Source organism: Oncorhynchus keta, chromosome 35, assembly GCF_023373465.1.
Source record: "Oncorhynchus keta strain PuntledgeMale-10-30-2019 chromosome 35, Oket_V2, whole genome shotgun sequence".
NCBI lineage: Eukaryota > Metazoa > Chordata > Actinopteri > Salmoniformes > Salmonidae > Oncorhynchus > Oncorhynchus keta.
Genome location: NC_068455.1, coordinates 77375995 through 77389725, shown reverse-complemented (window position 1 = coordinate 77389725; position 13731 = coordinate 77375995). Strand labels below are relative to the sequence as shown.

At 48.5% G+C, this 13731-nt stretch overlaps 1 protein-coding gene and 1 long non-coding RNA gene across 2 annotated transcripts in view; one reads left to right on the top strand and one right to left on the bottom strand.

Annotated features, from left to right (window-relative positions):
* LOC127915533 (transmembrane protein 151B) overlaps window positions 1–960 on the top strand; it is a 10233-nt gene extending 9273 nt beyond the window's left edge. The window contains 4 exon segments of the mRNA XM_052495707.1: window positions 289–327; window positions 329–489; window positions 492–590; window positions 626–960. Coding sequence (XP_052351667.1) covers window positions 289–327; window positions 329–489; window positions 492–590; window positions 626–960 — 634 coding nt within the window.
* A 4065-nt stretch (window positions 961–5025) lies between these two features.
* On the bottom strand, window positions 5026–7864 carry LOC127915594 (uncharacterized). The gene is made up of 3 exons (XR_008091393.1): window positions 7758–7864; window positions 7267–7549; window positions 5026–5793 (listed from the first exon to the last, which is right to left on the bottom strand). It is a non-coding gene; the product is annotated as an uncharacterized LOC127915594 (long non-coding RNA).
* Window positions 7865–13731: the final 5867 nt, after the last annotated feature.

The window sequence follows — 13731 nt, the reverse complement described above, 5'->3', positions numbered from 1 at the left end:
TACACACACCACACACACCACACACACACCATACACACACACACACCATACACACACCATACACACACCATACACACACACCGCACACACACCATACACACACACACACCACATACACACATTTGGAATTCTAGATGTTCAGTTAAAAATATTATTGTTGAAAATGTAAAAATATATTTTTTTTTTGAAGTTCTCACCACCTAGCCTGCTTTGAGCCACTGTATAAACGCTATATAAATCCAATCAGTGAATTAATCAATCAATGAATGAATTGTTCCTCTGTTTCAGTTTTGCCAGCGCCGTGCGGAGGCTGCATACCACCCAGCGAGCGCTTCTTTCGAGACAACGAGGGTCTGGACGACTACATGGAAGCCCGGGAAGGGATGCATCTAAAGAACGTGGATTTCAAGGAGCATATCCTGGCGTTCCCGGACCCGGCCCGGCAACCGCGGGTATTCCCGACACCGGTCTTCTGGCTGGCCTCAGCGCTCCTCTCTCCTGGCCCATCCGGTCGTGTCGGAGTACTGCACGGCCCACGCACCTACCTCACGCGGAGAAACTGTTCGAGAGGAGACGCCCGTGAGGACGGCGCAGTGACGGAGAACGGGAGGAACGACGGGAGGAGAGAGGAGCGCCAACGGCGGGTCGAGCTACAGAGCGATATCGCGGGTGAACACCGTGGACATGACGGAGCTAGAGTGGCATATTCACTGTAATCAACAAATGGTTCCTTCGTATTCCGAAGCTCTTCTCATGGACATGGAGAGAGAGAGTAATGGAGGAGTCGGTGGAACAGGAGGAACTAACACCACCACCTCAACACCTGGAGCGCCGGGCTCCATCCAGGGGGGCCTTCCAGCCAGCATGACCCGCCCAGTGGCCTTCTCCACGGCTTACCTCCTCCAGAGCTGCCCCCGTGTCGGAGTACCACGTCAAGCTCCAGCCTGCCATCCAGGCTAAGGGCCCCGACGGGGAATCCAGCCCTGCTGAACGGCACTGTGGTTGGGATGAGGGCGAATGGTGTAGGGGGTGTGGGTCCGGGTGGGGGAGGGGGAGGTGGTAGGTTAGTGTTGAGTCGTAGTGGGTTTTCTCTGGGGACACGGCCGAGACCAGCAAGTCTATTTCACTCTCGTAGTGTGGGGGGAGGACTAGGAGGAGGACGGGGGGAAGACGGAGGAGGAGGGGGAGGCTTTCTGGGGTTAGGGTCCCGGCAGGGTCAGGATGATGAGGAAAGTAGAGGAGTGTTGGAAGGAGAGAGAGGGGAGGAGGAGGGAGAGAGGGATGAGGAAGAAGAGCAGGAGGGCGGAGGAGAGGTGGATGAGGGGGTGAGGGATAGACCTCCGTCTTACCACGATGCGTTTTTCTTCCCGGTGCTGATCGTACACGGAGAGGAGAGCTGCCATGGTGGAGATGATGTGATGGACACAATAGTAGACTGACAGAAAACAATGGTTGTCTGAGAGACAGTGGAAAGGAGGGGATATTGTAGTACAGGACAAGAAAGAGATGTAAATCAACTGAGAGAAAGGGAAGATATTGGTATGAGAGAGAGGGGGGGGAGGTGGAGAGAGAGGGATGTAGGAAGAGGGGGAGAGGGAGGGAGAAAGAAAGGGATGGAGAGAGGCTTGAAGTGAGAGAGAGAGTAAGACAGAGAGAGGCGAGGCTGAGAGAGAGACAGAGAGAGAGAAAGACAGAGAGACAGAGAGAGAGAGAGAGGCGAGGCTGAGAGAGAGAGAAAGACAGAGAGACAGAGAGAGAGAGAGAGAGAGAGACTGAGATACTGAGAGAGAGAGAAAGACGAGGCTGAGTGAGAGCGAGAAAGACAGAGGGGGGCGGGGTATCCTAGGATGCTAGGATACTGTAGGATACCGTAGGATACCGTAGGATACTGTAGGATACTGTAGGATACTGTAGGATACCGTAGGATACTGTAGGATACCGTAGGATACCGTAGGATACTGTAGGATACTGTAGGATACCGTAGGATGCTGTAGGAAGCTGTAGGATGCCGTAGGATACTGTAGGATACCGTAGGATGCCGTAGGATACTGTAGGATACCGTAGGATGCTGTAGGATACTGTGGGGGGCTCTATAGAAGGATGGATGCACCCTATTCCCTAGTTAGTGCTCTTCTCTCTGGGAGAGACATCCCAGTACCCCTATACTGCACATAGATCTCTCATTGCTGATGGAGACATCCCAGTACCCCTATACTGCACATAGATCTCTCATTGCTGATGGTGACATCCCAGTACCCCTATACTGCACATAGATCTCTTGTTGCTGATGGTGACATCCCAGTACCCCTATACTGCACATAGATCTCTCATTGCTGATGGAGACATCCCAGTACCCCTATACTGCACATAGATCTCTTGTTGCTGATGGTGACATCCCAGTACCCCTATACTGCACATAGATCTCTCATTGCTGATGGTGACATCCCAGTACCCCTATACTGCACATAGATCTCTCATTGCTGATGGTGACATCCCAGTACCCCTATACTGCACATAGATCTCTCATTGCTGATGGTGACATCCCAGTACCCCTATACTGCACATAGATCTCTCATTGCTGATGGTGACATCCCAGTACCCCTATACTGCACATAGATCTCTCATTGCTGATGGTGACATCCCAGTACCCCTATACTGCACATAGATCTCTCATTGCTGATGGTGACATCCCAGTACCCCGAAAAACACATTTAAACAGACCTCTGCTGATTGACCTATTTGCACAATCAACATTTTACTGCACATAGTCATTGCTGAAGGCAAATCTAGAATACCCTATACTGCACATAATCTCTCACTGATGGTGACATTTAAACAGACCTCTGGTGACATGGGATGATACCTCTACCAGTCGTTTTGGGCTGTACAGTGTGTGAGCTATGGTCAAAATAAACAATTGACATGTCATCATTTCTAACGCTACTCTGAACAAAAATATAAACGCAACATGGAGAGTGTTGGTCCCATGTCTCACGAGCTGAAATAAAAGATCCCAGAAATGTTCCATATGTATAAAAAAAGCTGATTTCTCTCAGATGTTGTGTACAAATGTGTTTACATCCCTGTTAGTGAGCATTTCTCCTTTGCCAAGATAATCCATCCACCTGACAGGTGTGGCATATCAAGAAGCTGATTAAACAGCATAATCATTACACAGGTGGACCTTGTGCTGGGTTCAATAAAAGGCCACTCTAAAATGTGCCGTTTTGTCACACAAGACAATGCCACGACTCAAGTTTTGAGGGAGCCATCAATTGTCATGCTGACTGCAGGAATGTCCACCAGAGCTGTTGCCAAGGAATCTAATGTTGCTTTTTCTACCATAAGTCGCCTCCAATGTCATTTTAGAGAATTTGGCAGTACTTTCAACCGGCCTCACAACCGTAGACCACGTGTAACCATGCCAACCCAGGACCTCCACATCCGACTTCTTCACCTGCGGCTTGCCTCCAAGACAACTGATGAAACTGTGGGTTTGCACAACCAAAGAATTTCTGAACAAACTCTCAGGGAAGCTCATCTGCTCGTCTTCCTCACCAGGGTCTTGATCCGACTGCAGTTCGGCGCCGTCACCGACTTCAGAGGGCAAAAGCTCACCTTCGATGGCCACTGGCCTCGCTGGAGAAGTGTGCTCTTCACCGATGAATCCCAGGTTTCAACTGTACCAGGCAGATGGTACACAGAGTGTATGGCGTCGTGTGGGCGAGCGGTTTGCTGATGTCAACATTGTGAACATAGTGCAACATGGTGGCGGTGGGGGTATGGGCAGGCATAAGCTACGGACAACGAACACAATTGGATTTAATCTTTGGCAATTTGAATGCACAGAGATACAGTGACGAGATCCTGAGGCCCGTTGTCGTTGCCATTCATCCACCACCATCACCTCATGTTTCAGCATGATAATGCACGGCCCCATGTCACAAGGATCTGTACACGATTCCTGGAAGCTGAAAATGTCCCAGTTCTTCCATGGTCTGCATACTCACCAGACATGTCACCCATTGAGCATGTTTGGGATGCTCTGGATTGACGTGTACGACAGCGTGTTCCAGTTCCAGCCAATATCCAGCAACTTCACACAGCCATGGAAGAGGAGTGGGACAACATTCCACAGGCCACAATCAACAGCCTGATTAACTCCATGTGAAGGAGATGTGAAGGAGATGTGTAGCGCTCCATGAGGTACATGGTCACACCAGATACTGACTGGTTTTCTGATCCACGCCTCCCTTTTATTAAAGGATATCTGTGACCAACAGATGTATATGTCTATTCCCAGTCATGTCAAATCCATAGATTAGGGCCTGATGAATTTGATTCAATTGACTGGTTTCCTCATATGAACTGTAACTCAGTCAAATCGTTGGAAGCTTTGTATGTTGCGTTCATATTGTTGTTCAGTATAGATTACCGCCTGATCCCAGATGGCAGAACACCACTTTTTAGGGAGATATGGTGTGAACTCGGTCAACTCAGGAAAAGTTGGAAGTAAATGTATCTTTTTCACACATTATTTAGGTCAACGAGAGGGCTGGTAAATCTGTTTTTCGGCGTACGGGAGATTAGTGTGTAAAGTTACAGGTCTCCTGGAGCGAAGAGGCTAGCTAGCCACTGTAAAGGGAACAGGGTGCATTCTGGGACAAAGCCTAGAAGAACGGTTGCGTTTAGGATCTGCTCTCTTAAGTCAGAGGAGTGGAGGGCAAGACAGACAGGATGCTGAGACACAACAGAGAATCTGCTTTTTATTTTGTCTTCCATGGAACAAAGGGAGAAGGAGAGTTCCATTCTCCTTCAACTGAAGGACAGAGGTAGATGGAACATTCTATTCTCCTTCAACTGAAGGACAGAAGTAGAGGGAACATTCAACTATTCCCTTCAACTGAAGGACTAAAAGAGGAGTAGAGGGAACATTCTATTCACCTTCAACTGAAGGACAGAAGAATAGGAGTAGGGAACATTCTATTCTCCTTCAACTGAAAGAGGAGTAGAGGGAACATTATATTCCCCTTCAACTGAAAGAGGAGTAGAGGGAACATTCTATTGTCCTTCAACTGAAAGACAGAAGTAGAGGGAACATTCTATTCTCCTTCAACTGAAAGAGGAGTAGAGGGAACATTCTATTCCCCTTCAACTGAAGGACAGAAGTAGAGGGAACATTCTATTCCCCTTCAACTGAAGGACAGAAGTAGAGGGAACATTCTATTCTCCTTCAACTGAAAGAGGAGTAGAGGGAACATTCTATTGTCCTTCAACTGAAGGACAGAAGTAGAGGGAACATTCTATTCTCCTTCAACTGAAAGAGGAGTAGAGGGAACATTCTATTCACCTTCAACTGAAGGACAGAAGTAGACGGAACATTCTATTCACCTTCAACTGAAAGAGGAGTAGAGGGAACATTCTATTCACCTTCAACTGAAGGACAGAAGTAGACGGAACATTCTATTCACCTTCAACTGAAAGAGGAGTAGAGGGAACATTCTATTCTCCTTCAACTGAAGGACAGAAGTAGACAGAACATTCTATTCACCTTCAACTGAAAGAGGAGTAGAGGGAACATTCTATTCCCCTTCAACTGAAGGACAGAAGTAGAGGGAACATTCTATTCTCCTTCAACTGAAGAACAGAAGTAGAGGGAACATTCTATTCTCCTTCAACTGAAAGAGGAGTAGAGGGAACATTCTATTCCCCTTCAACTGAAGGACAGAAGTAGACGGAACATTCTATTCACCTTCAACTGAAGGACAGAAGTAGAGGGAACATTCTATTCCCCTTCAACTGAAAGAGGAGTAGAGGGAACATTCTATTCTCCTTCAACTGAAAGAGGAGTAGAGGGAACATTCTATTCCACTTCAACTAAAAGAGGAGTAGAGGGAACATTCTATTCCCCTTCAACTGAAGGACAGAAGTAGAGGGAACATTCTATTCCCCTTCAACTGAAAGAGGAGTAGAGGGAACATTCTATTCCCCTTCAACTGAAAGAGGAGTAGAGGGAACATTATATTCCCCTTCAACTGAAAGAGGAGTAGAGGGAACATTCTATTGTCCTTCAACTGAAAGACAGAAGTAGAGGGAACATTCTATTCTCCTTCAACTGAAAGAGGAGTAGAGGGAACATTCTATTCCCCTTCAACTGAAGGACAGAAGTAGAGGGAACATTCTATTCTCCTTCAACTGAAAGAGGAGTAGAGGGAACATTCTATTCCCCTTCAACTGAAAGAGGAGTAGAGGGAACATTCTATTCCCTTCAACTGAAAGAGGAGTAGAGGGAACATTCTATTCCCCTTCAACTGAAATAGAGTAGAGGGAACATTCTATTCCCTTCAACTGAAAGAGGAGTAGAGGGAACATTCTATTCTCCTTCAACTGAAGGACAGAAGTAGAGGGAACGTTCTATTCTCCTTCAACTGAAGGACAGAAGTAGAGGGAACATTCTATTCTCCTTCAACTGAAAGAGGAGTAAAGGGAACGTTCTATTCTCCTTCAACTGAAGGACAGAAGTAGAGGGAACATTCTATTCTCCGTCAGCTGAAAGATCAGTAGAGGGAACATTCCATTCTCCTTCAACTGAAGGACAGAAGAAGAGGGAACATTCTATTCTCCTTCAACTGAAGGACAGAAGTAGAGGGAACATTCTATTCCCCTTCAACTGAAGGAGGAGTAGAGGGAACATTCTATTCCCCTTCAACTGGAGGACAGAAGTAGAGGGAACATTCTATTCACCTTCAACTGAAGGACAGAAGTAGAGGGAACATTCTATTCCTCTTCAACTGAAAGAGGAGTAGAGGGAACATTCTATTCTCCTTCAACTGAAAGAGGAGTAGAGGGAACATTCTATTCTCCTTCAACTGAAAGAGGAGTAGAGGGAACATTATATTCTCCTTCAACTGAAAGAGGAGTAGAGGGAAAATTATATTCTCCTTCAACTGAAGCCCAGAAGTAGAGGGAACAATCTGTTCCCCTTCAACTGAAGGACAGAGGTAGAGGGAACATTCTATTCCCTTCAACTGAAGGACAGAAGTAGAGGGAACATTCTATTCTCCGTCAACTGAAAGATCAGTAGAGGGAACATTCTATTCTCCTTCAACTGAAGGACAGAAGTAGAGGGAACATTCTATTCTCCTTCAACTGAAGGACAGAAGTAGAGGGAACATTCTATTCCCCTTCAACTGAAGGACAGAAGTAGAGGGAGCATTCTATTCCACTTCAACTGAAGGACAGAAGTAGAGGGAACATTCTATTCACCTTCAACTGAAAGAGGAGTAGAGGGCACATTCTATTCACCTTCAACTGAAGGACAGAAGTAGAGGGAACATTCTATTCCACTTCAACTGAAGGACAGAAGTAGAGGGAACATTCTATTCCACTTCAACTGAAGGACAGAAGTAGAGGGAACATTCTATTCCACTTCAACTGAAGGACAGAAGTAGAGGGAACATTCTATTCCCCTTCAACTGAAAGAGGAGTAGAGGGCACATTCTATTCACCTTCAACTGAAGGACAGAAGTAGAGGGAACATTCTATTCCACTTCAACTGAAGGACAGAAGTAGAGGGAACATTCTATTCCCTTCAACTGAAGGACAGAAGTAGAGGGAACATTCTATTCCCCTTCAACTGAAGGACAGAAGTAGAGGGAGCATTCTATTCCACTTCAACTGAAGGACAGAAGTAGAGGGAACATTCTATTCCCCTTCAACTGAAAGAAGACAGAGTAGAGGGAACACATTCTATTCACCTTCAACTGAAGGACAGAAGTAGAGGGAACATTCTATTCCACTTCAACTGAAGGACAGAAGTAGAGGGAACATTCTATTCCACTTCAACTGAAGGACAGAAGTAGAGGAACATTCTATTCCACTTCAACTGAAGGACAGTAGAGGGAACATTCTATTCCACTTCAACTGAAGGACAGAAGTAGAGGAACATTCTATTCTCAGCATGCTATATGAATAAACATGGACACTGAGAATCCACACGTCTGAGTGTTATCATGAACCAGTCCTTCTAAAAACCGTGGACAGACACCCGCTGTGTGTTTGGCTTCACAGTCACCTCTACAGGCCATCTATCGTCCGTCACACTGGACCCTGTCCTCTTATTAATCAGCCAACGACCCAGCACAGCAAAACAAAATGGAGGATGTCTGATCCTCCTCTCTGACCTGCTATAGCCTCCTTTACCACAGGAGGTTGCTGGCACATTAATTGGTGAGATGAGTGGAAACAGAGGAATGGTATCAAATAGATCAGAGACATTGTTCTCCAGGTGTTAGGTGCCTTTCCATTTGCTTCCATCCGGACGTTATTATGATCTGTCCTCCCTCAGCAGCCTCTACAGCTCCTCCCCCTCAGCAGCCTCACTGCTCCTCCCCTCAGCAGCCTCCACAGCTCCCCCTCAGCAGCCTCACTGCTCCTCCCCTCAGCAGCCTCTACAGCTCCTCCTCCTCAGCAGCCTCTACAGCTCCTCCCCTCAGCAGCCTCCACTGCTCCTCCCCCCTCAGCAGCCTCCACAGCTCCTCCCCCTCAGCAGCCTCCACAGCTCCTCCCCTCAGCAGCCTCACAGCTCCTCCTCCTCAGCAGCCTCACTCCTCCTCCCCAGCAGCCTCCACACTCCTCCTCCTCACCAGCCTCCACAGCTCCTCCCCTCAGCAGGCTCCACAGCTCCTCCCCTCAGCAGGCTCCACAGCTCCTCCCCTCACCAGCCTCACTGCTCCTCCCCTCAGCAGCCTCCACAGCTCCTCCCCTCAGCAGCCTCCACAGCTCCTCCCCTCAGCAGCCTCACAGCTCCTCCCCTCAGCAGCCTCTACAGCTCCTCCCCTCAGCAGCCTCCACAGCTCCTCCCCTCAGCAGCCTCCACAGCTCCTCCCCCTCAGCAGCCTCTACAGCTCCTCCCCTCAGCAGCCTCCACAGCTCCTCCCCTCAGCAGCCTCCACAGCTCCTCCCCTCAGCAGCCTCCACAGCTCCTCCCCTCAGCAGCCTCCACAGCTCCTCCCCCTCAGCAGCCTCCACAGCTCCTCCCTCAGCAGCCTCCACAGCTCCTCCCCTCAGCAGCCTCCACAGCTCCTCCCCTCAGCAGCCTCCACTGCTCCTCCCCTCAGCAGCCTCCACAGCTCCTCTCCTCAGCAGCCTCCACAGCTCCTCCTCAGCAGCCTCCACAGCTCCTCCCCTCAGCAGCCTCCACAGCTCCTCCCCTCAGCAGCCTCCACTGCTCCTCCCCTCAGCAGACAATGCCCTCCCTCAGCAGCCTCCACATGCTCCTCCTCCTCAGCAGCCTCCAATGCTCCTCCTCCCACAGCCTCCACAGCTCCTCCCCCCTCAGCAGCCTCCACAGCTCCTCCTCCTCAGCAGCCTCCACAGCTCCTCCCCTCAGCAGCCTCCACAGCTCCTCCCCCTCAGCAGCTCAACAGCTCCTCCTCCTCAGCAGCCTCCACAGCTCCTCCTCCTCAGCAGCCTCCACTGCTCCTCCCCCTCCGCAGCCTCCCCAGCTCCTCCTCCTCAGCAGCCTCCACTGCTCCTCCCCTCAGCAGCCTCCACTGCTCCTCCCCTCAGCAACCTCCACAGCACCCTCTCCCTCAGCAGCCTCCACAGCTCCTCTCCCTCAGCAGCCTCCACTGCTCCTCCCCCTCAGCAGCCTCCACAGCTCCTCCCCTCACCAGCCTCCACAGCTCCTCCCCTCACCAGCCTCACTGCTCTCACATCCCACCCTATTCCCTATGTAGTGCACAGTGTTTATGGGACAGCCCTATGTGTATATACACTGTACCTCATAGTGTAGGAAGATGACCTGGTACTACGTAGGTAATAGGGTACTGTTTGTAGTTGATCTCACTCCGATCTCAACCCTGACTGCCTTTCCCTTCCAAGCCTTATAATATATATATTTTTTTTTTTCTCTTCTTCTGTCACTTCTGCCTTTCAACTCTGTCTGCATCCAGCCAGGGTTTGAGGCGAGGGACTGGCCCTTGAGTTAAAGACAGCTCACCCCCTCCCTCTCTCCAACCTCCCCAGGCCGTAATCTATATGGATCACTGGATACTCTCGTGGTTCTATGGAGGTCAGAGGTCGGAGGGAGACTAAATTCTACGAGATGAAAAGAACCTTCCAGAATTAATTTAGGCCACAAACAGATGACCTGGTTTTGATTGTGTGGCCCTTGGCTCGCACACACTGAGCCTTCACTTCACTTCCACTGAGCCTTCACTTCCCTTCCTGACTGAGCCTTCACTTCCCTTCCTGACTGAGCCTTCCCTTCCTGACTGAGTCTTCCTGACTGACTTCCATTCCTGACTGAGCCTTCACTTCCCCTTCCTGACTGAGCCTTCACTTCCCTTCCTGACTGAGCCGTCACTTCCTGACTGAGCCTTCCTTCACTTCCTTCCTGACTGAGCCTTCCCTTCCTGACTGAGCCTTCACTTCCCTTCCTGACTGAGCCTTCCTTCCTGACTGAGCCTTCACTTCCTGACTGAGCCTTTCACTTCCCTTCCTGACTGAGCCTTCCCTTCCTGACTGAGCCTTGACTTCCCTTCCCTGACTGAGCCTTCACTTCCTGACTGAGCCTTCCCTTCCTGACTGAGCCTTTCCTTCCTGACTGAGCCTTCACTGATCCTTCTTCCTGACTCCACTTCCTGACTGAGCCTTCACTTCCATTCCTGACTGAGCCTTCCCTTCCTAACTGAGCCTTCACTTCCTGACTGAGCCTTCCCTTCCTGACTGAGCCTTCCCTTCCTGACTGAGCCTTCACTTCCTGACTGAGCCTTCACTTCCTGACAGAGCCTTCCCTTCCTGACTGAGCCTTCCCTTTCACTTCCCTTCCTGACTGAGCCGTCACTTCCTGACTGAGCCTTCCCTTCCTGACTTCCCTTCCTGACTGAGCCTTCCCTTCCCTTCCTGACTGAGCCTTCACTTCCCTTGACTTCCTGACTGAGCCTTCCCTTCCTGACTGAGCCTTCACTTCCTGACTGAGCCTTCACTTCCTGACTGAGCCTTCCCTTCCTGACTGAGCCTTGACTTCCCTTCCTGACTGAGCCTTCACTTCCTGACTGAGCCTTCCCTTCCTGACTGAGCCTTTCCTTCCTGACTGAGCCTTCACTTTCCTTCCTGACTGAGCCTTCACTTCCATTCCTGACTGAGCCTTCACTTCCTGACTGAGCCTTCCCTTCCTGACTGAGCCTTTCCCTTCCTGACTGAGCCTTCCCTTCCTGACTGAGCCTTCCCTTCCTGACTGAGCCTTCACTTCCCTTCCTGACTGAGCCTTCCCTTCCTGACTGAGCCTTCACTTCCTGACTGAGCCTTCACTTCCTGACTGAGCCTTCACTTCCCTTCCTGACTGAGCCTTCACTTCCTGACTGAGCCTTCACTTCCCTTCCTGACTGAGCCTTCACTTCCCTTCCTGACTGAGCCTTCCCTTCCTGACTGAGCCTTCACTTCCCTTCCTGACTGAGCCTTCACTTCCCTTCCTGACTGAGCCTTCACTTCCCTTCCTGACTGAGCCTTCACTTCCCTTCCTGACTGAGCCTTCACTTCCTGACTGAGCCTTCACTTCCCTTCCTGACTGAGGCTTCACCTGATTTGGTTACTTTTCGTGCCGTTATATTCACACACCGCCTCTGTCTCTTTCTGAGCGAGTAGAGTGCCAAGAGAACACACACACGCACACACACACACGTGCGTTCCCACGAGATCACAACTTGATCAAGCACAGTGGTCGCCATTTGCGTAAAGCAGTCGAACAACGTTCTTGTAGATGTTGGTTACATTTTGTCGCTGTGAAGTCATCGCTAAGCTGTTTGAATGTCTTTGTGTTGCAGCACGAATGTTGACAGACTGATAATGATCATTATATTGTTACTACGATGAAGCAAATCTCAAAACACGCCCTATTCCCTACAGGTGTAGGATCTTAATTTGATCATCCTATTGCAGACCTGTCCTTTTAATCTTATGGTTGATTTGAGGTTTTAAAAGGCTTCTGAATGCTTGTTTCCGACTTTTCCCGAAAGATATCAACCCCTACAAAAAAAGGCAATTATAATCCACGTAATAATTCACATGTCCTATTGCTGCAGGATTATTTTCCTGCTGTAGCAAACTGGCTCAAATTAAGATCCTACACATCTGTATTCCTGTAAAGGTTCAATTTAAATTGGAAGAAAAAAAATCTATAATTTAGAGCCAAAAGTAGTGGACTACATAGGGAATAGAGTATCATTTAGGACCTTTGTAAGGTCTACGACACGTTACAACAGTGTATCCACTAACACTCTCCAGTCATTGGAACAGTCCATTGCTGTCCACATTACTATTTGTCTACACATGAGAACGTGTCAGTTCTGAGGGGAGAAAGAGGGGCCATTTAGAGACTTAAAGACTAAAAGCGTTCGGCCAACTTGGATCAAGATTTCAAGATTTTTTTTCTCTTTAAAAACAGGTGCCAAAAAGCTCCTAAACAAAAACGATTCCTCCTGATATTTCAACCTGTTATTATTCTGCTCTGCTTTATATAAGATAATATTAATGATTGTACTGTTGTTATTACTACTGGTCCGTACCATTATGGTCTATAGGGGACAGACATTACTACTGGTCAGTACCATTATGGTCTATAGGGGACAGACATTACTACTGGGTACCATTAGTACCATTATGGTCTACAGGGGACAGACATTACTACTGGTCAGTACCATTATGGTCTACAGGGGACAGACATTACTACTGGTCAGTACCATTATGGTCTACAGGGGACAGACATTACTACTGGTCAGTACCATTATGGTCTATAGGGGACAGACATTACTACAGGGGGTCAGTACCATTATGGTCTATAGGGGACAGACATTACTACTGGTCAGTACCATTATGGTCTATAGGGGACAGACATTACTACTGGTCAGTACCATTATGGTCTACAGGGGAGAGACATTACTACTGGTCAGTACCATTATGGTCTACAGGGGGACATACATTACTACTGGTCAATACCATTATGGTCTACAGGGGACAGACATTACTACTGGTCCATACCATTATGGTCTATAGGGGAGAGACATTACTACTGGTCCAGTACCATTATGGTCTACAGAGGACAGACATACTATTGGTCAGTACCATTATGGTCTACAGGGGACAGACATTACTACTGGTCAGTACCATTATGGTCTATAGGGGACAGACATTACTACTGGTCAGTACCATTATGCTCTACAGGGGACAGACTTTACTACTGGTCAGTACCATTATGCTCTACAGGGGACAGACATTACTACTGGTCAGTACCATTATGCTCTACAGGGGACAGACATTACTACTGGCCAGTACCATTATGCTCTACAGGGGACAGACATTACTACTGGTCAGTATCATTATGGTCTACAGGGGACAGACATTACTACTGGTCAGTACCATTATGGTCTACTGGTCAGTACCATGGGACAGACATTACTACTGGTCAGTACCATTATGCTCTACAGGGGACAGACATTACTACTGGTCAGTACCATTATGCTCTACAGGGGACAGACATTACTACTGGTCAGTACCATTATGCTCTACAGGGGACAGACATTACTACTGGTCAGTACCATTATGATCTACAGGGGACAGACATTACTACTGGTCAGTACCATTATGCTCTACAGGACAGACAGACATTACTACTGGTCAGTACCATTATGCTCTACAGGGGACAGACATTACTACTGGTCAGTATCATTA